This window comes from Anopheles darlingi, chromosome 2 (assembly GCF_943734745.1).
Source record: "Anopheles darlingi chromosome 2, idAnoDarlMG_H_01, whole genome shotgun sequence".
NCBI lineage: Eukaryota > Metazoa > Arthropoda > Insecta > Diptera > Culicidae > Anopheles > Anopheles darlingi.
The window spans coordinates 633,531-655,000 of NC_064874.1; the positions used below are offsets into that span (position 1 = coordinate 633,531).

The window sequence follows — 21,470 nt, forward strand, 5'->3', positions numbered from 1 at the left end:
GATTGAATATGGATTCATCACAAAACAACACTATTTTTTAATATTGAGACATCCCAGATCAAACAACTCATCGCAAAATGAAGTTGTACCTTTGTTGTTGATGTACGCTTTAATTTACTCCTTATTTCCATGCCTGATGCAAACGCATCTTTGGTTGAATACCATTTGATAATGCGGTCAATTTTGGATGAAGTTTTTCAAAGACGAAAAGGACGCAAAGTCGTTTCAACAGTTTCTTTTGCCTTGTACGGGTTATCAAATGAGAAACTACTGATTTATCTATGCCAAAAGCTTCACTAATGTATTAGGATGATACAAACCATTCGACGACCACTGCCATGGCCACCGGTACAAGGTAGCAACAGATTATGGACAGATTTACACTGTGGCTAATTTGATTTTATCCGCTTCTGGACATCGCCGCTGATTAGACATAGAATAATATTTAAATGTTTTAATCCATCCAGCTTCGTACAGTCTCTCAATTCTGGTGCAATTCTGTCTGTTGCAAATGCATCTGCTCTTGCGACTTGTTCTCTATTTAAAGAGAGGTCTATTTTTCCACTGATTTTTCCTATTTTGCTTCTGCTGTAATCAAACACAACTTCTTTTTTTTCTTTTGCTATCGATTTTGACGACTTTGAATGATTTTTTTCATTTAACAGACCAAGCATTGTACACCGATTAGTTAACACCAGGGACGCAACAACCCATCGCTCAATCAGAACATTTGCGAACGGCACTGAATACCATCATGATGGTATTTGTAAGTATCAGTATGTTCTATAAAAATAATATTGTGATTAATTTTGCAAATTTTCTTAAATTTGTTTTCCAGTCAACAACCTGGAATTCATGTTCAGGGGTCCCTTACGGAACCGATCGGCAGTGAGGATAATCCTCCATACGGATGGTGTCGTTATCCGTAATCAGGCGAACCACGAGGTTTGGCGGGATGTGTGGCCAATCAAGATATCCCTCGTTGATTATCCCCAGGAGCCACCAATCGCTATCGGAATGTTTTTCTGCGACCAATATGAGATACCGGATGAAGTTTTTCTAGAAGCTGCGGTTCAAGAAATAGTGCACCTCTCAACAGAGGGGGAATTTGCAGCCGGTATGTTGCGATTCGTGACCCTCGAATTTGCAATCGGGGACTTACAAGCACAGTATATTATGGCAGGTACAGTGCACTTCTGCACAACAGAAAACGCGTGTAGAGTGTGCGATGTGAGCATGGTTGATGGAAATTATCCTATTAGAATAGGGAACCCGCGGAACAATAGAAAATTCCGCAATTATGAGTATTGCGGGCACTATAGAATGGTAGTACACCCAGAAACTGGCCGGTATCAGCTTACATCGTTTCCATTTGCAAGTGTGCCTAATTTCGACTTGGTACTTGATATACCAGTAGCGGAACCTAGACATATTCTTCATCTAGGTTCAATGAGGTTGCTTGTTCAACATTATGCAACAACGCTACCTTTGGTAATGAGGAAAAGGTACCACAGAATAATTTCTAAACTTGTGTTCCCCGACCAATTAAATAGTGTTAAAGCGTTGAAAAGTATTCTAACCCGAGAAAGGTATAGGAGCCAACACTATGGCTATCTGCTAAATTATGGTGTCCATATATTCAAGGCAATTCTGTCATCCAGCGAGTATAGGGTGTATATGCTATTGCATACGGCAATAAGCATACTCTCTTCAGATTATTTTTTAACCCCAACCAACAAAGTAATCGCACAAGAGCTCCTTATGGAGTTCCTTGAAAAATACCATCAAACGACCAGGTACAATATTACTTTAAAAATGCATTATCATCTGCATCTGCTTAGTTGTGTGGAGAGATTTGGACCGCTACCAAATTTGAGCACCGATGAATTTGAAAATTCACATAAAGCAAACCAGACAGAAATTGGGATTGTCAATCCAACAGTACAGAATGTGTGTTCGATAGTATTCTCCTCACGCAGGACTACATACACGAAAACATATCCATACTTATCTATGGCTATAGAAGATACAGACAAATACGAAGAATTGGGTATAAACCCAAAGTTAATTCTTAAAAATAAGTTTTCTGATAGATGGTTTCTAGGCTTACTGCATGGTCAACCATCCGTTTTAGCTATGCAATATTCGATAGAAGGATATGTTTACGCACACAAGGTTATAGGTTGTCGATCAACTTACAATCGGCATGAAGATCGAGTTAATATACTAGAGTTTACAGTTAGTAATGCACACAATTTGGGTGACGAATTAGAAACCATAGCATGGTCAGATATAGTATGTAAGCTAGTTTTAGTAGAAGTAACATATCGCGATACTGAATAGGAAACGCAATTGCTTTTTATTGAACCTTATTTAATAAATTTGTTTTTGTTTTTTAACATAATATCAATAGAATTTCTTATTTGTAATTCTGATAAACTACTACCTAGATTCTTACAGCTCCACATGTACATGTCTAATACATTTGTATAATTTGTTAATACAATTTTGCCCTTTATCGATCTTTTCAATACCAGTTTTTCAACTAATGGACCAAATAAATGGAAAAATATAAGCCTATGGACGTTACGTCCATTATAGGCACTTCCATTTTTTAACAGTTTTTCTAACTCCTGTTTCATAGCTACTCTGAATTCCGTATCTTTTGATTGTTCTTCAGCAACCATCAGATCATTTATATTGCCCAATGGTAGGGCCGGTGGTGACAGGGTTGTTTCATGATTATTGCAGTGATCAGGATCATCATCCCCATCAGGAGCAGCATCATTAGGCAGCGGGGGGGAGTTATCTCTGGTGCAATCACTTGGAGGATCATCATCTCCATCAGGAGCATGCGAGTTGGACGACGGGGAGAAGTACTCCAGAAGATATTCCCTGAACTCCTCTCTTTCCTCCACTGCTTTTATGTAGAATTTTTTGTACATTTCTGCTTGTCTTTTATACTCCATTGCCTCATCCGAGGCAATCTGTGGCCGACTTCGTAGCTCTTCAATAATTTCTACTTGGCGTTTGTTCAATTCTTCGAGCATCCATATTTTGTGTTGTAGCTTTTCCACCTGTAAGTGTAGAGAAGAGTAAAAAATTATTGGTATTATGGTGTTGTTTATGAGTAAAGTTCCTTACTCTGGTCGGGCGATGCCTTGGTGGTGGCGCATCACTACTCATCATGAACTCATCATCACTACTCATCATTTCGATGATGAAAATTCTGTAGAGTTTGTAATAGTTCAAGAAATGTAACAGAAAACAACACAACAGCCGCCTGTAGAAAGAGTTTCGTTACGTTTTTTCCTTTAAATTAAGGTGCCTATTCCCCTATTAGCCTATTAGTCGTGTTTAACGTGTTTTTGAGGTTAGTCGATTATTTCCTCGAAAATGTTCGAGTTAAGCCTGACGCCTGACGGGAATAGGCACCTAACTACGAGCTTTCAACCCACCCTTGTTTACGTCGTCCAAAACGACACCCTGCCAGCAGAAACCACCCCATTAGGTGGTGCCAGACGGGGCGTAAACTCTAGCGTAAACGAAAAAATTAATAGGTGCTGCCAGACGGAGCGTAAATTTACGTGTAAATTTACAAATTAATGCCAAAACGTTTACGCTTCGTGTGGCAGGGGTACGCAGCCCAAAATTTATATCGAAATGTCAAACGTATTGTTTTGATTCTGTGTTTTTGCCGCAGAAGGTAATTTCCGAATAAATTTTGCAGTTTTTAACGATTTTGTTGCTGTTGCTGTTATATTTATATTAAAAATGCAAAAACCATACAAAAAAGAACCTACATTTTCGTAAATAAAGCGTTTGATAGCGTCAAGGGTTCAGCGAAAAAGTCCGCGGACGTATAAAAGTTTGACAGCGTGTAAGGGTTAAACGAAACCGTTTTGGCATTAATTTTTTCGTTTGCGCTAGGGTTTTCGCCCCGTCTGGCCACGGCTAATCGCGTGGAATTTTTCAAGCAAGGGCCTGACTTGCTTGCTGGCTTGGCTTTTCGCTTTGTGTACAAGTCGTGCCTTTCGTTCATCAACTTTTTTGCAAGTGATATTTTCCTCGTTAACAATTTACTCGCACGGAAATCTAACCGGAAACCGGAAATCCCGCCCCCCAGGACGATGGCCAACGGAGAATGGACGCGCGAGGCGACCGAACGGCTGATCGAGCAATACCGTAAACAACCCGTGCTGTACAACATGCGCCACCCGCGGTACTACAACAAGGGAAGTCGGAACGAGGCCATTCACCAGCTTTTGGAGGCGGTGATTGATCTGCGGCCGGAAACGACGCCGACGGATGTGCTCCGCAAGTCGTGAAGTCGTTTTCTGCTTCCGCCCGAACGGTTCTGAGTCTTGACACCAGCCCTCTGGTTTGATGGCACGCAACGGTTTTTTTTAAACTGCCGCAGCGAGGTGTGGGAGTTTTGGGCTCGACTTTTTGGTACCTAACCAAGGTATTTTAAATAGACAGGTAGCTTTATGCAGAACAAATCCCCGATCGTATTTTAGAAAAAACTTCAGAGTTTGACATTCACGGGATGGGCTATATTTCTTCGGGAACGCTCTTTTCGGAGCTGTTTTCGCTTTTCTGTGGTATTACGACAGTTCAAATTCACGAAAAGTGGCACGAAAGTTGAAGTTTATGCAAATATTCTCAAAATTCTTCCTAGTGTTTCAATATGGTATCGGTCTGTAGGTCTTGCCACCCGGCCTAGAACAAGAGCTAGCTATCGTTCCTGGACCGTGCTCACTCGCTGTAAAACATAACTCGGTTGCTCGATTGATCTTAAATAGAGAGATGAATCATTTAAACATCCGAAAAAGAGTGAAATCAGGTACTTTCCTTGATAAAACCACCAAACTTGCCCATATCTTCTTCTTCTTCTTCTTCTTGAAACTCACGTGGTTTTGTTGATAAAAGCGCCCTGCTATGAATGTCAAACAAATTCAAAATGGTGACCTGTCAAAGCGGTTAAGAAGCTACCTGTCTTTTTAAAGTACCTTGGCTAAAAGTAGTTTTTTTGGGCTGAAAGGAGAGTTTTAAAAATCGCTATAAATTCGCCGCTATCGCTCGCCGTTCCCGGTTGCTTCCAAATATCCTGAGCAGAGCCAATAAAGGGATCTTCGAAGCTCGTCTTTTTAACTAATTTAAGGTCGGTAGTGCGTCTCACAGGAATAAAAATTCTGAATATTCTGGTGCTCTCGCCGTACGAAGAAGCCGTAATCTCTTGTGGATTTTCTGTTTATAAGGTAGGTCTCGTACGAGGGAAGCCTCACAAGTGCGCTTCGTTTCTGGTGAATCAGCAGTTTTTGTGTGCGGTCGATGGTGACATTTTTCTTTGGGAAGCGAAACCTACTACTTTTTTAATTTTTCCTCAAACACAGGTACGAAACGGTCGAATTGAGAATGGCCAATAAAGTGGCCGCTACCGTTGTCGCTACCCTCGTAGTCCTGCTGGCGTTGATGGCCATCGATGCCGGAGCAGATCTCGTCAGGTAAGAATCATCCGCCGACCGAACAAAGAAACCCTCGGGGATTCTGACTCATCTCGTTGAGGCTCTCGTTGTTTCGTGTTTTTGATTGATAAATCGCTATCATTGGACGAGATTACTAGAGCCGCAAGGTTAAAGAAGTTCAGCATCCTGACGAGCGATAATTTTGTTGTTGATTGCTTGAGAGCGCTTCTACACGGAATTGATTACGAGGGTTCCTTTCTTTTTTCTTTTTTTCTAAAGAGTCACGCTGCATAAGGCACCATCGGCCCGGGAGCATTTCCGCAGTGTCGGCACCGAAATCAAGCAGCTCCGTCTGAAGTATGGCTCTGCAACTGGCCCCGTTCCTGAGCCGCTGTCCAACTATCTCGATGTAATACCAAGTAGCTCGTTAAAGCATTGAAACCGCATAATGCATATGGTTTTCCTTCTTCCGAATAGGCTCAATATTTTGGTGCCATATCGATAGGGACCCCACCACAGAGCTTCAAAGTTGTTTTCGACTCAGGCTCATCGAATCTTTGGGTACCGTCCAAGCAGTGCTCGTTCACGAATATCGCCTGCTTGCTCCACAACAAGTACGACGCGAAGAAGTCGTCTACCTTCGAGAAAAACGGCACGGCCTTCCACATCCAATACGGCACCGGCAGCCTTTCGGGGTACCTTTCCACCGACACCGTGACCGTCGGCGGAGTGGCAGTGGACAAGCAAACGTTTGCAGAAGCTATCCAGGAGCCTGGGCTGGTGTTCGTTGCGGCCAAGTTTGATGGGATCCTAGGCTTGGCGTACTCATCGATCTCCGTGGATGGCGTGACTCCCGTCTTCTATAATATGTTCAACCAGCACAAAATTGATGAGCCAGTGTTCTCATTCTATCTGAACCGCGATCCATCGGCAGCCGAGGGTGGTGAGATCATCTTTGGCGGTTCCGACTCGAGCCACTATACTGGTGACTTCACCTATCTGCCCGTCAGTCGCAAAGCTTACTGGCAGTTCAAGATGGACTCGGTGAAGGTGGGTGAGAGCGAATTCTGCAACAACGGTTGCGAAGCCATCGCCGATACCGGCACCAGCCTTATCGCTGGTCCCGTGGCGGAGGTAACGGCCATCAATAAGGCTATCGGTGGAACGCCAATCCTCAATGGCGAGTACATGGTCGATTGCTCTCTGATACCGACACTGCCCACGATCACGTTCATGCTCGGTGGTAAACCGTTCTCGATCGAGGGTGCCGACTACATTCTGCGCATCGCTCAGATGGGAAAGACCATCTGTCTGTCTGGATTCATGGGAATCGATATTCCCCCACCGAACGGTCCACTGTGGATTCTGGGCGATGTATTCATCGGCAAGTACTACACCGAGTTCGACATGGGTAACGATCGTGTCGGCTTTGCTACGGCCATTTAGGCGACCAACTACTCTTCCACCTTCCGGAATGGGGATTGCAGCGCTAGAAGGAGAAACCAAATGGAGCTTTTACTTTCGTTTAAGGAATAAATTTTCATGAAATCGGGGATAAAGTTTGAAAATCTCTTATACATTCGTTTGATTTAGGTTCTGACTGTGGACATATCACGGTTACTCGGTGTTCTATAACAACGGTATCACGAGTACTTGATTCCGAGTGTTCCGGAGTGTCCACCCAGGCCCAACAGTAACGATTAAGAAGCGACCGTCGTGCGTCTTTTCGTTTTCGGTCAGTTTTGAAGAAAGACTTCTTCGGTACAGCTGCAAAAATCTTCGCAGAAGGAAGTTTTTAGTAAGTAAAGTGCAAGTTTCATGAGCAACTGCGAAAATGAATTTTAAACCCAAGCAGCAACACTCGAGCAACAATCGAGCAACAATCGAGCAACAATCGAGCAAACTCGCCAAAGCCGGCTCGGCAACAGAACGCGGGTAAAAATGGGTTTACCGGTAGCAGCACAGAAATTCGTTCCGGAAGTTACCACAATTACGGGACGGGTGGAAGAAGATGTTCAGGTAAGGTAAAAAATCACCCCAAACATCGTCCTGCTGATTTCCGTTCATCTTCCGCCAGAAACCATCAACAGAGTGCAAACCCGCACTTGGTAAGAGAAAACCAGAGCCGGAATCGGAACCGAAACGGGAATCGCAAGCGGAACAAGAACGAGAAAGAGAACCTCAACAACAAACACAAGCAGCTAAGCGTCCGAGGAAGATATTTCCCTACGGTAACTACGACCGTTACTACGGATACCGTAACTTTAACGCTACACCAGCGGACGATCCACGATTGGAGGCCTTCATGCAGCGGCGTGAGTTGTTCCTCGGTAAACGTGTCCTGGACATCGGTTGTAATAATGGCGCCCTGACGATACAACTGGCCGCAGCTTGCCAACCATCCGCGATTTTCGGCATCGACATCGACGGAGGGCTCATAGCACAGGCACGGAGGCACTGCAAGCAAGCCCTGATAAATGGCGTGAAGGTGCCCAGGGTTGAGGAGCGGCGTCATTTGTTGAACAGGGGACAGGTAGAGTTTTTGCGTGCAAACTACATACTCGAAGATGCCGCCCTTCTCGAAGCCGAACAACCCAAATTCGATGTGGTTCTGTGCCTTTCGGTGACTAAATGGATACAGCTGAACTTTGGTGACGATGGACTTCGGTTGGCTTTTCGGCGGATGTTCCGTCAGCTGAAACCAGGCGGTGTGCTGATTCTTGAGGCGCAACCCTGGAGCAGCTACAAACGTCGCAAGAAGCTAACGGAAACGATTGCCGCAAACTTTGCCCGCATCAAGCTGCTTCCGGCAATGTTCCAGCAGTATTTGCTCGGTAACGAGGTAGGCTTTGCATCCTGCACCGAGCTACCGGTGCCACGTACATCCACCAAAGGATTCCAAAGACCAATTCAGCTCTACAGGAAAAGTAATGATTGAGAAATGGTTTCCCTTCGATCCTCTCCCCGCTATACTTGTTAGTGATGATTTGATTTGATGAACTGAAACAACCGAAGAAATCTAGAAATGAAATTATCAACCAATTGCCCTTTATTCTTCCAACTCGAAACTATTTTACAATAAAACTTGATAGCTTGCCGGAGGATCAGAGATTCTCCCAGCTATCAACCGGATTGATGACCTGCCGAAAGGCAGCCCATGCTTCGCGGCTTGTCGGGTCCAGATGAACCGCCTTCTGCGCTAAGATACGATGTTTCTTAGCGTCCAACTGACCAACGGCTTCACTGGCAACGGTTAGCCAACGCGCAGCATCATCAGCACGTGTCCGAGATCGTCGATCAGCCAAATCCAACGTAAGAGCGCTCTGCGCCACTCGGCTCGCTAGCCGTAAATTCTTCGGTGTGTGGAACTTTCGAAGCAGCGCGATCGACAGAATTTGCCACACTTTCGGACGATTCGGGTGTCGATGAACCTGCGATACAAGGTACGCTAGACACTTGTTCTTAAGGTTCTGGAAAGATAAACAGAAAATTAAGTATTCAATCAAGGTGCTCCTTCCAGGAGGGCGAGGACTTTACATTTTGCCAATAGAACTGGGAAACCAGATACACCACATTGTGTCCGTGCGTAGCATTGTCTTCGTATTTCCGCAGTTCCTTTATCACAAGCTCCGTTAGCATACTGTCATTGTGCAACAAACCGAGGGCACAGGCAGAGAACAGTGCCTCAATGGGTGGGTCCGGGAGGGTAATACTGGAATTTCCATCAAAAGAATCGTTACAATCATCCGATGCAATTTTCCATTAACTATGCCATACCATTGGAAGAGAATCGTTTTTGCATCGGCTTCGCCCTGGAACGCATAAACCATGGCCGACATCGCAATCAAGACGTATGCCTTCTCCAGATCCGTCTTGGCATGATAGTTAAGCGCCTTTTCGTACTCTTCGTAAGATTGCTGGTACTGTGTCGCCCGGAAGAAAGCCTGAGCACGTCCTATTGATCCCGTAAATGATGAATCCCCGCGCATATCTTCGTAGCACTTGACTGCCTCTGGGTAACGCTGCTGCTTCATCAAACAGTATCCCAAATCACACAGGATTTCGTCTCTCGCTGTGTTGTCAGCCGGCAAGGATCCTATAGATACTGTGGCCAGGGCACGATAGTATGCGTCGGTTGCTGTACGCCACAAACCTAGTCGGCTGCTGATGTTGCCAAGGAAACGTAAAGCAGGAACGCTAGCTTCATCGCCACGATCGGCGCAGTGGTGAGAGATCGAATCGTGTGATACGACCAGCGCGTGCATATCATCGATCGCAAAGCGATAGCGCTCGTTATCGCGATAGCTCTCATCGGCCATCACCATGCATACCCAGTGTGCATAGCCGAGCGATGACTCCGGGTGGTAACCGAGCTGTGTGCAATGTCGAAACAGATCCATGGCCTCATCCGGATGACCAGCACATTCGGCGATGATTGCTTGCCCGATCCAGGCATTCTGGAACGTCGGATCGCATTGTTGCGCACGGCTGAATGCTTTGTTGGCCAGCCCCAGATCACCGTTGCTGAGATACAGGACGCCCAAGTTCGACCACGCAGGAGCGCAAACTTTCCGTTCCTTCTCGACCGCCTGTATGAAGGAATGTTGTGCGAGGGCTCGATCATTGATCTCCTCCGTTGTGCAGATCACACCGAGAAGATTCCAGTTTTGCCAACGCGCTGAATTTAGGACGATCGAATGCTTTGCCATGTCGTAAGCAGAGTTTAGTAGCTTCATACGATCGTCCTTTGCCTTCAACATTTCCGTTTCATTCATTGCCATAGCACGCCGGTAATAATTGGAAGCTAACTCGTACCAAAGCGTATCATTTTCCACATCCTGTTTAACTAACCGGGCATAGCACCGACTGGCCAGCTCGGCGAGCTTTCCGCGTCGCAATGTTAGCCGTTGCTGGTTATCGTTCAGTCCAGCTAATCCTGCTTCTAGCTGCAGATACGAGTACACCTTTGGAAAACATGCGATCGTATCCAACACCTTAGCCAACTGGTGCCACAAGCACACAAAATTTGGTTTAATTTTGATGGCCCTTTAAAACATGATATACGACAACGACAATTAACGACAGACTTTCGCTTACAGCATGCAGAAGAACTTACTTCGTTAGGTAATCCACACATGACTGGGCATGGTCACGACTTCTTCCGAGCATTCTTTGACTCCGGCGATAGAAACACAACCCTAGATGCGAATCTGCAATTCCCTTGATAGCTGGAAAGTAGTTTTCATGTCTTGCCAGGAGCTGCTCAAACAATGCCAAACCTTCCTTGTGCAGCTTTAACGACTGATAAAAGAAAATGAGAGCCGTGATTAACAAATCAAATCGAAATTAAGCTTCCACTTTGCTACTAACGTTCTTGATATTGGCCAGCTGTAGTAGAGGGTAAGGATTGTCCGGATCACGTTCCGTAATCTTACCATACACCTTCATTGCAGAAGTGTACGATCCCCGGCCAAGGTAAGCATCCGCTAGGCCTTCCCAGGCAGTCGAGTTATCTACCTCGAACCGCAGCACCGTCCGAAAGGCACCGATCGCTTCGTCGTACTCCTGCCGATCGAGATGATGCAAACCCAGCAGCAATTGAGCCCAAGCTGCTCCAGTTCCAGAGCTACTGAGAAGGGCCGCATTAGAGTCCCACTCGCCATCGCGCCTATAGAGTTCACTCAGCTGAATTACGGCATTACGGGCGGCCGGATTCAGTCGTACGCTTTTCTCAAGACATTTTCGCGCCCGCAGCTTATCTCCTCGTTGCAGATACAGCTTCCCGAGTCGGTAAAAGCATTCTGCATTGTCAGGGTCCAGTTTAGTAGCTCTTAGTGCCGCATAGAAGCTCTCCTCTTCCCGCCCACTCATGTTGCCGAGGATCGTAGATAGTTCTAACTGACAACAGCTGCTAGTCTCGTGTACGGACAATAATCGAACTGCTTCCTCATCGTTACCATCTGCCTTCGCTCGTACAGCGCATAGATAATCAATTTTATCGCTCTCGATTCCGTTGATTGTTTTCAGTGCTGTCAGTTTTTCATCGGCAGCGTTTCTGTCCGATAGGAGTAGCTTCGTTTTACACCAATAGAACAGTAAATCCTCTGATCGATCGCTGATGGTAGCGGCCTGGAGCTTAGCAAAACATTCATCTGCCTCGCGCAGCTTCTCAAGCGATCCGTCGTTGACAAGCGCTATGGCATAGTTCAGGTTGGTCATATTCAAGTTGCGGTACAATGCCTCCGCCAAGCCGTAGGCCTTCTGACGGAAGTAAATCTCGGCCAAAAGTTCCATGCAAGCGATCCACAGAGGTTTCTGATCATTGGCACGCTTCAACACAACTTCTGCTTCCGCAATTCGACCAGCTGCAAAGAGAAGCTTTCCCTTGGTGAGTAGCACCAGCGCAGAATCTGGGGCGATCGCTAGTGCCCGATCGACGTAAACCTCCACTGCGTGAGGTAGCAGTTCCTTAAGACGCTCCCGCGGCACGATCTTTTCGGTGTACAGCTTGCAAATCCATTCCAGTGGGTAGACATCGTTCGAGAACCGTTCGTGCATTGCAGCCGAAATCGATGCAACGCGCTCGTACCGCTTTTCACTGTGTAGCAGCTTCAGAAAACGACGGAATTTATCGTGCTGATAGATATCCTGATTGTTGTTGATTTCTCTTTCCAGCACACAGGCCACCTAAAATTGCAGAATCAATGATCCATGTTTCACGGTTGATCTTCGTTCGTTCTATTACCAAATCGGCTTCCGTTTTTTCCAGGTCTGGGTTTTGGGCCGCGATTTTTCCCAGCAACTCAAACGCGGATTGCTGTCGATTCTTATCGCTTTGGTCCAGTTCTTTTTCGAAAACACGTAATGTAGGCCCGAGCGCGGAACCTCTTGAGGCTACCCCGTACAACTTGGCATGTAGCTCGGCATACTTATCTGGCGTCAGGGAAAGCAGTTTCTCGCACACCCCGGGCAGTTCCGTATCATCCGCGCAGTTCGACAAACCCTGCAGGGCTACGGTCGGTTCGTCGGTGCAGGCCACCGCTCGTTTCAGATATCCGGCCGCCTCCTTTTTGTCGCTATCCTGGTACGCGGCACCAAGCAGCAACAGCGCCATGTAGTTATCATTTTGCTCCTTCAGCACTTTCTGCGGGGAAAACGCGATTAAAACTGGGTGATGCTGACGAGCAGTCGGCGCACCGGATGATCCGCACTTACGTTGCACAGCTTGATGGCCTCGGAGAATTTCTTATTTTTTATCGCTTCCCGGGCATCCTTCAATAAGGCTTTCGCTTCTTTCGAGGACATACTCGCTAGCCGAAACGTGGCCGGAGGCAGCTACGACCGGCCGGCAAATTCGGCTGATGGGTAGTGGAAGCGCGAGGAGGCACAAAATCAGCTGCTACCAGCGGGGAATGTTACTTGCTGGGAACGATGAAGAAACGGTAAACATTTGCACTCTTTCTTTTAACCTGTTCCAAATTACCAATTACGCTTACCTAGCTATTAGCGTGAATTCTAGCCTACCTTGAATACCTAGCTAATACCGTGAATTACCAAAAAAATCCGGGGCAAGTTTTGTAAATACCAAAAAGGCAAGGCTGCCACACACACCAATATGTTTGCTGACTTTGCTTGAGTGTTTGTGTGGTCGCGCTGTCCGCGAGAGGTAAACAGTTTCCGGAAAAAGAGTTTTAGAAAACCACAAATTTATGGTAATTTTGTTAAATTTCTGGCACGCAACGGAGAGGCAGGGACGCGGTTATCCTGCAACGAGCGAACGGGGTCTGTTTTCCAGTGTTTGTGCTGCGGAACCGTTGAGAAGAGCGTTGTTTGGTTCTTCACCCACCTCCCCGTTGGATATCGTAACCCCATTTTGTTCTGATTGCGGCCGGATGTGATCTTCTGGCGCATCTCGTGCCACTCCTCATCTCGCCGTCTGCATTACAATCAAAAGTATGCAGGCAAATTGTTAGCTACTGAACGCTGCTGGAATAGTGATGTGCTCAAAGGCAAGTACTCGTGATTCATCCTGACCACGGTGCACCGCTGGATGCAGCATCGACTGCACCGGAAAGTGGCGTGAGAGGCTGTGAAAAAGGATATAGCTAGAACGACGAGAATAGCTCCTTAATCGGCTTCCGCGGACGGCGGTCAAATCAGGTGAGTTTACGCGGGAATTTCCCCAACTTAGAAAGAACCCCGCCCCGCTGGTCACGGTATTCTGGGGCTTCAGCGGCCATAATCTTGAACCAAGTATTGCTGTGATAAATGAAAATCTCTCGAACTAAAAAACAGGATTGGTAAATGTGTTTTGAAGTTGAGTTTTCCCAATATCCTCCCTGATGATTTGAAAGCACTTGCGGGGTGTACCAGCACAAATGCTGCAAACAGAGTGGGGCGTTTGGATGATAAAAACGTTTCTATACGCGGCCCAAGATTATGCTATCACTACTGGTCCAGCCCTCCAGTACTTGCTGACCGGGAAATTTTGATGAAGTCATGCGGTGTTTATTGACCACGCAAGATTACGCGGCACAAATGTACCTCCTCCGAAATCGTGGGAGCAACCGATAGCAAATAAATGCCCAGCTCTCGCCCGTCTATGCAAATGGTGTATTGTCGCGAACATTCGTTGGTCTGGTTGGTCGTCTGAATGGGTTTGTCGTGTGACGACAATAACCATTGGAAAAAAATTAAAAAACAAACCGGAGAGTTGTTGTGGAGATGAATTCCAGCCACCCCAAATGACGCAAACAGCTTCTCAGTAACGGCATCGAGACGATAGCACGTGAAGATACACGACTCTGCATTCGCTTGGCGTGAAGTCATTGTGAGCTATTAGAACTATTCGAAGGTCTTCTGTCGCCCGTGATCAGGTGGTGACTCGGTGGTCTCGGTATCGATCGGAGATAGCGTGCGACAGGGGACGGAACCTATTTATCTACTTTTCGAAGGTCAGAGTCATGCTGCTGGAGGAGTGCTAAAGCATACGCTGGATCGTTCGCCGCGAGCAAGTGCCAAGCCTACATGATGTGTTGTCTGACGGTGTGTCTGTTCGTTCTAGGTTTCCATCAAAGATCATTGCAAAGAAGGTGTGCAACTTAGAAAACCGCAACCATGGAGGGTAGTACGATCAGTATGCAGATGGATGTGAAGCTGGATATCCGCGAGAGGAAGCTAGAGTTCTCGCACATGAAGGTAACTTGGTGGTGATGCCACAAATCTGCTGCTACGGTCGCTTCAATATCTGGTGTTGCTTTATCTACTTCCAGTCATGGTCGCAGTACTTTGTGAAGATCGAAGCGGTAAAGTGTTTCCCGTGCTACATGCGAATTTCGTTTTTTTCCTCGCCGAACGATCGAACGACCGATCTGATCGTGCGTATTAACATTCCCGGCCTGACGGTACAGATGGCCACCTCGCGCACCAAACAACATTCGTACGGTCTTTTCTGGAAAAACAATCGTAAACGGTGCTGCGCCTACTTTGCCTTCGAGACGCAGCTAATGTGTGAACGCCACCTTCGATGGATGAAAAAGTCGATTCGCAATCTCGAACTATACCGCCAGGAGATGATGCAGTTGCGGCGTGCCAGTCGCACTCCGGCCTGTGAGATCCGACGCGAAATGCAGCCTCTCGCTCTTATGGCGCCTCCCTTAGTGATGGTGCCATCGGCACTTGGTTGTGTCGCTTGGGATGATCTCGGTATTTATCAGAACCTCGATTACACGGGCAATATTATGGATTTGCAGGACTTTTTGGGACCGCTTCCGATGGTTCCTTCTGATCAGACAGGCCAACGTTCTCGCCCGCAATCAGATCCTAGCGGTGCCACCAACGAGTGCCTCCAGAATTCAGGCATGTCGGGTATTTACGAAGAAATTCGTGAAACTGGCACAGATCAGGTAGATTCCCAGCTGTCGCGTCTTTCGATTGCTTCTGGTATCTACGAAGAGATGCGGCCGGTGTTTGGGAAGGGGGCAAATACGATTCAAGAGGAACCAATAACCCCACCGCCTCCACTGCCACCTCGCCGGCGTCTCAACACAAACGAAGACATGGAAGACGAACACCATCTATCGTTGCACACACCGGAGATGGATAGTTTGAAGAAGAAACGGAACTGGTTGCGCTTAGATGCGGTATTTGGTCGCAAGCGTACTACAAGCGGTGAATCGCATGGGTCGTCTAAAAAAGGACAGAGCAAGAAACCGGGAGTGGGAATGGAAAAACCTGGAAACATATCACCGGTAACCGTCGTGCATCGAAAGAACGTCTGTCGGTTGCGTTTCGGAGGAAACAAGCGAAACAGTTTCTCGAGTCCTGATCTAAGCCGTTTGCAGATCGATGTAGAACCGGTCAAGGCTAGTGACGATGAGCTGGGGGTCGGTAACACATCTTATGATAATCTTTCGGATGGCAACGGTTCCTGTACGTCCGAATTTTATCCGCAACACAATATCGATTACATCGAACTGGACTTTGGTTCGTCGGAATACCTTAACATGTCCATCGCATCATCGTCGGGAGGTCTGGATCAAGAGATGGAGAACCGAACAAGTGTACTAGATGGTCGCCGTTTGAATATTTCGGAACGTATTCTGGAAGGATTCAACCGATCGGCGAATTCTTCAACAGTGAACCTTGTGGGTATGGCTTGCAGTGCGTCAATTCCGGAAACTGAAGAACCAAAGGAAGAAACTTTGTTAGCAAAGCATGAATCAGTGTTCGATAAACAGCAGAACATGGGTGGCTACATAGAAATGGGACCTCCGGGAACAGGTTTCAACCGCCAAAAGCTTGTCGAGCAATGCGATCCCGAGAAGAAGCAGATCCCAAAGAGTACCGTTGATAACGGAAGTGAATCGATTTACATGATAATGACCGGAGGAGGAAAGCATCCGGAACCAATTCGATCCAGCTCGACCAGTAGCAGCAGCAGTAGTAGTAGCGGCGTCAGTAGCGCAAGTGATCGGTCAGCAATCAGCATCGATTCATGCAGCGTTCCCATGAAACGTAACTCGGTTGATGATAAGATTCCGTCGTACTATCCCAACGAAGACATTCTTCGAGTGCCACCACGCAAAACTACGACGGACACATGCAGTCCGAAGGTGGCGGTCTGTCATGATGAATCACCATTCTATGGAAACTGTACACCAGTGTCTTCGCAATCAGCGAGTACGTTACCGCGAACAACCAAATCCGCTCAACGTCCTATTGCAGAAGCTACTCTGGATATGCAAGATCGCGTACAGGAAACGTTCCGTACGCCAAAGCCAGTCCATCGACGTCATTTTACTGTCGGCCGCAATGCTTTTGACGAACATCCTGGTGACTGCACTGGGTCGTCACCTGAATTGTCACCAAAACTGTTTCCAAAGTATGCGACATTCTCCAGAGCGAGCTCTTCAAAGACATTGGGAGCTGATTCTATTAGTCCTTTGAGCAGCGGAAAGCGATTCAGTTCTATGTCTCGGTTCGGCAAAATCGATTTCACACCACTACGGCTGAAGATTAACAGTGTGCTTCAACGACAAGGCTCGGGGGATGTGTACAAAACTCCATAGATATTATTCGTGATTGAAACGCTAGTTCAGGAACTGATCTCACCGATATTACCCATCAGTAGGAGGTTTAGGACAGAGAGCTGTAACGACATATCTTTGCTGCGATTGTGGCTCGTTTTAAGCATTGATTCCAAATTGCTCAAATGAAGATAGCTTTTTAGGCGTTTAGCTTTTTGTTTGCTCTCGTTATTACGATGATGAAATCTCATTATCAATGGTATTTTATCGCCAGTTCGTTGTGGAACTTTGCCTAAAGTTAAAGCTTTCAGCTTACTGCTGCCTTTTGCACGATCTACCGATGATCATAGATGTAGCATGCTTTTAAGTGCGTAAAGATAGAGATGATAGTTAGAAAATGGTGAAAATGTATGCAAAGAGGTAGAGAGCGCAATGGAAAGACGATTCTACTTGAGGAAAGATACAACTACATTTAAGCTTACTTCGTAAAAGACATTCAAGGTGCTTTAAAGGCTTGTTATTGCTATTTCAACTAATGTACAAGCGCTTAGTAACGTGTCAGAAAGATATAGAGATTGCGTTGTATTCTCATAAGGTATGTGCTTGCTTAAGAGCCGCGATATCATGGTGCCCCCGTCCGCAATCGTCGGTCGTCAATCCTCAGGTTCACTTTTACGGAAAGTAGTATAGGGAAACAGAGGGGTAGAATAAAAACTTTGCAATTGAATGCTGTGATTTCCACCGACTCAAATCGAAACGGGAGCCTCTTGCTCTTGCATCCAAAACAAAAACTAAGGACATTTTGAGGATAGACGGAGTGCGCGCAAATGCTTGATAGTAGAATCTCTTTACATAAATATCAGCCAAAAAGTTCAAACAGGCCAGGTGCAAGAGCGAAACAAGGTGGGTTAGAACAGCATTTAATAGTAATATTAAATTGTACACAAAACGGTTGACCTCGAACCATATCAGCGATCGAATGGCTTGTTGTGAATGATATAAAACGTGTGATAAAATGGTAAACTTTCTTTAAAAAATGCTTATATGCCAGCGCGTGAAAGTGTAACGGGAATCTGCTCGATGAAGGAGCAACAAGTGACAAAAAAAGTAACAAATAAAAAACCGATGTCCTTCTTGTTGATCTCGGATCGGGAAACCAGCCAAGCAGACGATTTGTCCAGAAAAGGTACATTGATGACGTCGAAATTGTAAAAATTGATTTGCTTTCGTAAATTTTGAGATTAGTAAATAAAAACCGGAAATTTTGGCCCATTCCGATATGCGAATTTAAGTTGATAAGCCGTGGCCACACGGGGCGAAAATTTGCGCGCAAACGAAAAAATTAATGCCAAAACGGTTTCGTTTAACCCTCACACGCTGTCAAACTTTTATACGTCCGCCAAGGTACTTTAAAACAAGGTACTTTAAAAAGACAGGTAGCATCTTAACCGCTTTGACAGGTCACCATTTTGAATTTGTTTGACATTCATAGGAGGGCGCTTTTATAAACAAAACCACGTGAGTTTCAAGAAGAAGAAGAAGAAGAAGATATGGGCAAGTTTGGTGGTTTTATCAAGGAAAGTACCTGATTTCACTCTTTTTCGAATGTTTAAATGATTCCTCCCTCTATTTAAGATCATTCGAGCGACCGAGTTGTGTTTTACAGCGAGTGAGCACGGTCCAGGAACGCTAGCTAGCTCTTGTTCTAGGCCGGGTGGCAAGACCTACGGACCGATACCATATTGAAACACTAGGAAGAATTTTGAGAATATTTGCATAAACTTCAACTTTCGTGCCACTTTTCGTGAATTTGAACTGTCGTAATACCACAGAAAAGCGAAAACAGCTCCGAAAAGAGCGTTCCCGAAGTAAAAATCCCACCATCCCGTGAATGTCAAACTCTGAAGTTTTTTCTAAAATAAAATCGGGGATTTGTTCTGGATAAAGCTACCTGTCTTTTTAAAGTACCTTGCTTTAAAAAGACAGGTAGCATCTTAACCGCTTTGACAGGTCACCATTTTCAATTTGTTTGACATTCATAGCAGGGCGCTTTTTATCAACAAAACCACGTGAGTTTCAAGAAGAAGAAGAAGAAGATGTGGGCAAGTTTGGTGGTTTTATCAGGGAAAGTACTTGATTTCACTCTTTTTCGAATGTTTAAATGATTCATCTCTCTATATAAGATCAATCGAGCGACCGAGTTGTGTTTTACAGCGAGTGAGCACGGTCCAGGAACGCTAGCTAGCTCTTGTTCTAGGCCGGGTGGCAAGACCTACGGACCGATAGCATATTGAAACTATTGAAAGAATTTTGGGAATATTTGCATAAACTTCAACTTTCGTGCCACTTTTCGTGTATTTTAACTGTCGTAATACCACGGAAAAGCGAAAACAGCTCCGAAAAGAGCGTTCCCGAACTAAACATTCCAACATCCCGTGAATGTCAAACTCTGAAGTTTTTTCTAAAATAAAATCGGGGATTTGTTCTGGATAAAGCTACCTGTCTTTTTAAAGTACCTTGACGTCCGCGGACTTTTTCGCTGAACCCTTGACGCTATCAAACGCTTTATTTACGAAAATGTAGGTTCTTTTCGTATTGTTTTTGCATTTTTTAATATAAATATAACAGCAACAGCAACAAAATCGTTAAAAACTGCAAAATTTATTCGGAAATCAACTTCAGCGGCCAAAACACAGATGAAAACAATACGTTTGACATTTCGGCATAAATTTTCGGGTTTTTACCCCTGCCACACGAAGCGAAAACATTTTGGCATTAATGTGCAAATTTGCGCGCAAATTTTCGCCCCGTGTGGCCACGGCTATAAGCAATCCCAAGGGTTATACGCACCAAAAAGGATTATTTTAGGTAAATTTTGGTGCAGAAATCAAAAACTTTCGGTAGGGAAATTTTCTATAGTGAGAAGATCTTCTCACTGCTATCTGGGCAAACTCGCGAACCGCACTCACGCGCCCCCTTAGCACCCGGGAAAAGCCCTAGCATTTGACCATTTTTGGTGTTTGAAATGGCCTGTTTGGGGTATTGTGGAAAACCGATGCCCAAGAAACGGGGTCTGTGTGTTGTGCGTCCGATTGTCGGTGGTGTGCGTGAAACCTCGACGAAACTTGCGGTGTGTGTGTGTGCGTGAGCACAGTGTTTAAGTGACGCGCTTTTTTCGGATCCGTGAGCCTCGTTGCGATTTATCTAAAGAAAATTTTCAATTTAACCCGCTAAACTTCGCGCGGTGATTCGTTCGGTGCTAAGAAGGACTGCGTGTGCGAAAAGTGTGTCGTGAACAAACGGGAGCCAGTGATAAGATGGGGTTATCATCTCGTAGCCTCCGAAATCCACCACCCTTCTTGTGAATGAAAAGAAGAAAGAAAAAGTTGTAAGTTTCAAGAGGATTCCACGCCGCACGGTAGTTTTGTAAATCTCAACTCTGAAGCTATTTTATGCATGCGTGTTCAAAAACTAAGTTCATCGACCCCGCGCCCGTTGCTACCTCGTGATAGAGTTGGGAGGGGGAGGGGTGTATGAAATTTGCTGTTCTTCAGAATTTGGGTTTGTTTACACTGGTTTTTGGTGAAAATATGAAGACCGCCGCTTTTTCACTCTGCCAGCATCAGGAACCATAAATTGTGTTTATTACTAGCAAAAACACTATCACTCATGTTTTCATCAATTCAGCCAGTTTTGTTAGCCTTGCTTATGCCCTACCCGTCTGCCGGAACTGTCTACCAACCATGTTTTTTCTCTCTCTGTTGAAGTGCCTGAAACTGTGTCGATCCCGGGTTGCTGTCGCGTATGAAGTCGCAAGACAAGTCTTCCTCGCTTGCCTATCAATTCCCGGGAAAGCATAGAGTGGAATATCGGTGCTAATTCCTATTTATGCATTTGTTTTAGGGCTTGCTATGATCAGTTTACCGAATACCTCACTGCCAACGCCCTGCTGAATGCTATTCTTTGCGTAGACTGACCTTTAATGGTAGAGGCCTCTTCGAACAACACTTTCCCACTTCCAAAAACCCTCGTATTTAGTTCGTTTGGGGTCCCTTATGCTTCAGGGAACTTCCTGCGGTTTTGACCTTCGTACAAAACTCGCCGGCCCCACAACACTTAACTATAGTTTCATTCCAATCCGATCAGTAGTTTGAGAACATGTGGAAAACGGAGATAAATATATTTTTGTATGTCTGGATGTACATAAGAAAGGATGTACAATTCAAGAACTTGCTTTTTGCTCTTCTAGTTCTAGGATTTATGGAACATTTAAAGGTTTGCTTTAATTTCACGACCTCTGTGACTCCATACCTGATGCGCGGTATTGTGGTCACATTTGAGACTTTTTCTAGATAGCCGCGAAGCGTATAATCTTGATTCGCAGATAGTGTTGATAACACCACAATATTGACCGTTTCATCACTGCAGCTTACTAAGTAGTACTCTTTACTTGTACTCTTTGATTTTCTTTTTT

General features: G+C 45.5%; 6 protein-coding genes across 17 annotated transcripts in view; 4 read left to right on the plus strand and 2 right to left on the minus strand.

The window, feature by feature from the left end:
- Positions 1–2,011: 2,011 nt before the first annotated feature.
- On the minus strand, positions 2,012–3,393 carry LOC125950388 (uncharacterized). The gene is made up of 3 exons (XM_049678336.1): positions 3,145–3,393; positions 2,649–3,077; positions 2,012–2,017 (listed from the first exon to the last, which is right to left on the minus strand). The coding sequence occupies exons 1-3, from the start codon at positions 3,211–3,213 to the stop codon at positions 2,012–2,014; spliced, it is 504 nt and encodes a 167-aa protein (XP_049534293.1). The 5' UTR covers positions 3,214–3,393.
- A 1,913-nt stretch (positions 3,394–5,306) lies between these two features.
- On the plus strand, positions 5,307–7,043 carry LOC125952722 (lysosomal aspartic protease). Its single transcript, XM_049682388.1, has 4 exons — positions 5,307–5,325; positions 5,397–5,507; positions 5,748–5,877; positions 5,946–7,043. The coding sequence occupies exons 2-4, from the start codon at positions 5,419–5,421 to the stop codon at positions 6,912–6,914; spliced, it is 1,188 nt and encodes a 395-aa protein (XP_049538345.1). The 5' UTR covers positions 5,307–5,325; positions 5,397–5,418; the 3' UTR covers positions 6,915–7,043.
- Positions 7,044–7,361: 318 nt separating this feature from the next.
- LOC125952723 (probable RNA methyltransferase CG1239) lies at positions 7,362–8,525 on the plus strand. Its single transcript, XM_049682389.1, has 2 exons — positions 7,362–7,487; positions 7,546–8,525. Exons 1-2 carry the CDS (start codon positions 7,410–7,412, stop codon positions 8,404–8,406), a joined length of 939 nt encoding a protein of 312 aa, XP_049538346.1. The 5' UTR covers positions 7,362–7,409; the 3' UTR covers positions 8,407–8,525.
- LOC125952711 (tetratricopeptide repeat protein 37) lies at positions 8,479–13,090 on the minus strand. Of its 2 annotated transcripts, none has more exons than XM_049682368.1 (8): positions 13,002–13,090; positions 12,684–12,890; positions 12,214–12,612; positions 10,839–12,155; positions 10,585–10,769; positions 9,246–10,514; positions 9,006–9,180; positions 8,479–8,938 (listed from the first exon to the last, which is right to left on the minus strand). In XM_049682368.1, exons 2-8 carry the CDS (start codon positions 12,771–12,773, stop codon positions 8,573–8,575), a joined length of 3,801 nt encoding a protein of 1,266 aa, XP_049538325.1. In that variant the 5' UTR covers positions 12,774–12,890; positions 13,002–13,090; the 3' UTR covers positions 8,479–8,572. The 2 variants fall into 2 exon arrangements, with proteins under 2 accessions (XP_049538325.1, XP_049538324.1); XM_049682367.1 differs by having other exon boundaries at positions 12,965–13,062.
- On the plus strand, positions 13,090–18,260 carry LOC125952716 (uncharacterized). 2 transcript variants are annotated; one of them, XM_049682378.1, is made up of 4 exons: positions 13,090–13,134; positions 13,216–13,628; positions 14,533–14,666; positions 14,741–18,260. In XM_049682378.1, the coding sequence occupies exons 3-4, from the start codon at positions 14,586–14,588 to the stop codon at positions 17,036–17,038; spliced, it is 2,379 nt and encodes a 792-aa protein (XP_049538335.1). In that variant the 5' UTR covers positions 13,090–13,134; positions 13,216–13,628; positions 14,533–14,585; the 3' UTR covers positions 17,039–18,260. The 2 variants fall into 2 exon arrangements, with proteins under 2 accessions (XP_049538335.1, XP_049538336.1); XM_049682379.1 differs by lacking the exons at positions 13,090–13,134; positions 13,216–13,628 and adding an exon at positions 14,350–14,422.
- A 1,916-nt stretch (positions 18,261–20,176) lies between these two features.
- LOC125952706 (histone-lysine N-methyltransferase, H3 lysine-79 specific) overlaps positions 20,177–21,470 on the plus strand; it is a 29,012-nt gene continuing 27,718 nt past the window's right edge. For 8 of the 10 annotated variants that reach the window (XM_049682355.1, XM_049682350.1, XM_049682348.1 and 5 more), the window contains exon 1: positions 20,177–20,384. The gene's annotated coding sequence lies outside the window, so the exon portion shown is untranslated. Of the gene's footprint in view, positions 20,415–21,424 lie in introns of all 10 variants that reach the window. The other 2 variants (XM_049682349.1, XM_049682351.1) reach the window with 2 other exon arrangements.

Excerpts from the sequence above, each read along its gene's own strand:
- LOC125950388 (XM_049678336.1), bottom strand. The coding sequence starts at position 3,213 with ATGATGAGTAGTGATGATGAGTTCATGATGAGTAGTGATGCGCCACCA. Across the intron at positions 3,078-3,144 it reads CAAGGCATCGCCCGACCAGA|GTGGAAAAGCTACAACACAA; the intron begins GTAAGGAACTTT and ends CTACACTTACAG.
- LOC125952722 (XM_049682388.1), top strand. The coding sequence starts at position 5,419 with ATGGCCAATAAAGTGGCCGCTACCGTTGTCGCTACCCTCGTAGTCCTG. Across the intron at positions 5,508-5,747 it reads GCCGGAGCAGATCTCGTCAG|AGTCACGCTGCATAAGGCAC; the intron begins GTAAGAATCATC and ends TTTTTTCTAAAG. Across the intron at positions 5,878-5,945 it reads CGCTGTCCAACTATCTCGAT|GCTCAATATTTTGGTGCCAT; the intron begins GTAATACCAAGT and ends TCTTCCGAATAG.
- LOC125952723 (XM_049682389.1), top strand. The coding sequence starts at position 7,410 with ATGGGTTTACCGGTAGCAGCACAGAAATTCGTTCCGGAAGTTACCACA. Across the intron at positions 7,488-7,545 it reads GGGTGGAAGAAGATGTTCAG|AAACCATCAACAGAGTGCAA; the intron begins GTAAGGTAAAAA and ends ATCTTCCGCCAG.
- LOC125952711 (XM_049682368.1), bottom strand. The coding sequence starts at position 12,773 with ATGTCCTCGAAAGAAGCGAAAGCCTTATTGAAGGATGCCCGGGAAGCG. Across the intron at positions 12,156-12,213 it reads AAAAAACGGAAGCCGATTTG|GTGGCCTGTGTGCTGGAAAG; the intron begins GTAATAGAACGA and ends CTGCAATTTTAG. Across the intron at positions 9,181-9,245 it reads AAAACGATTCTCTTCCAATG|TATTACCCTCCCGGACCCAC; the intron begins GTATGGCATAGT and ends TGGAAATTCCAG.
- LOC125952716 (XM_049682378.1), top strand. The coding sequence starts at position 14,586 with ATGGAGGGTAGTACGATCAGTATGCAGATGGATGTGAAGCTGGATATC. Across the intron at positions 14,667-14,740 it reads TAGAGTTCTCGCACATGAAG|TCATGGTCGCAGTACTTTGT; the intron begins GTAACTTGGTGG and ends ATCTACTTCCAG.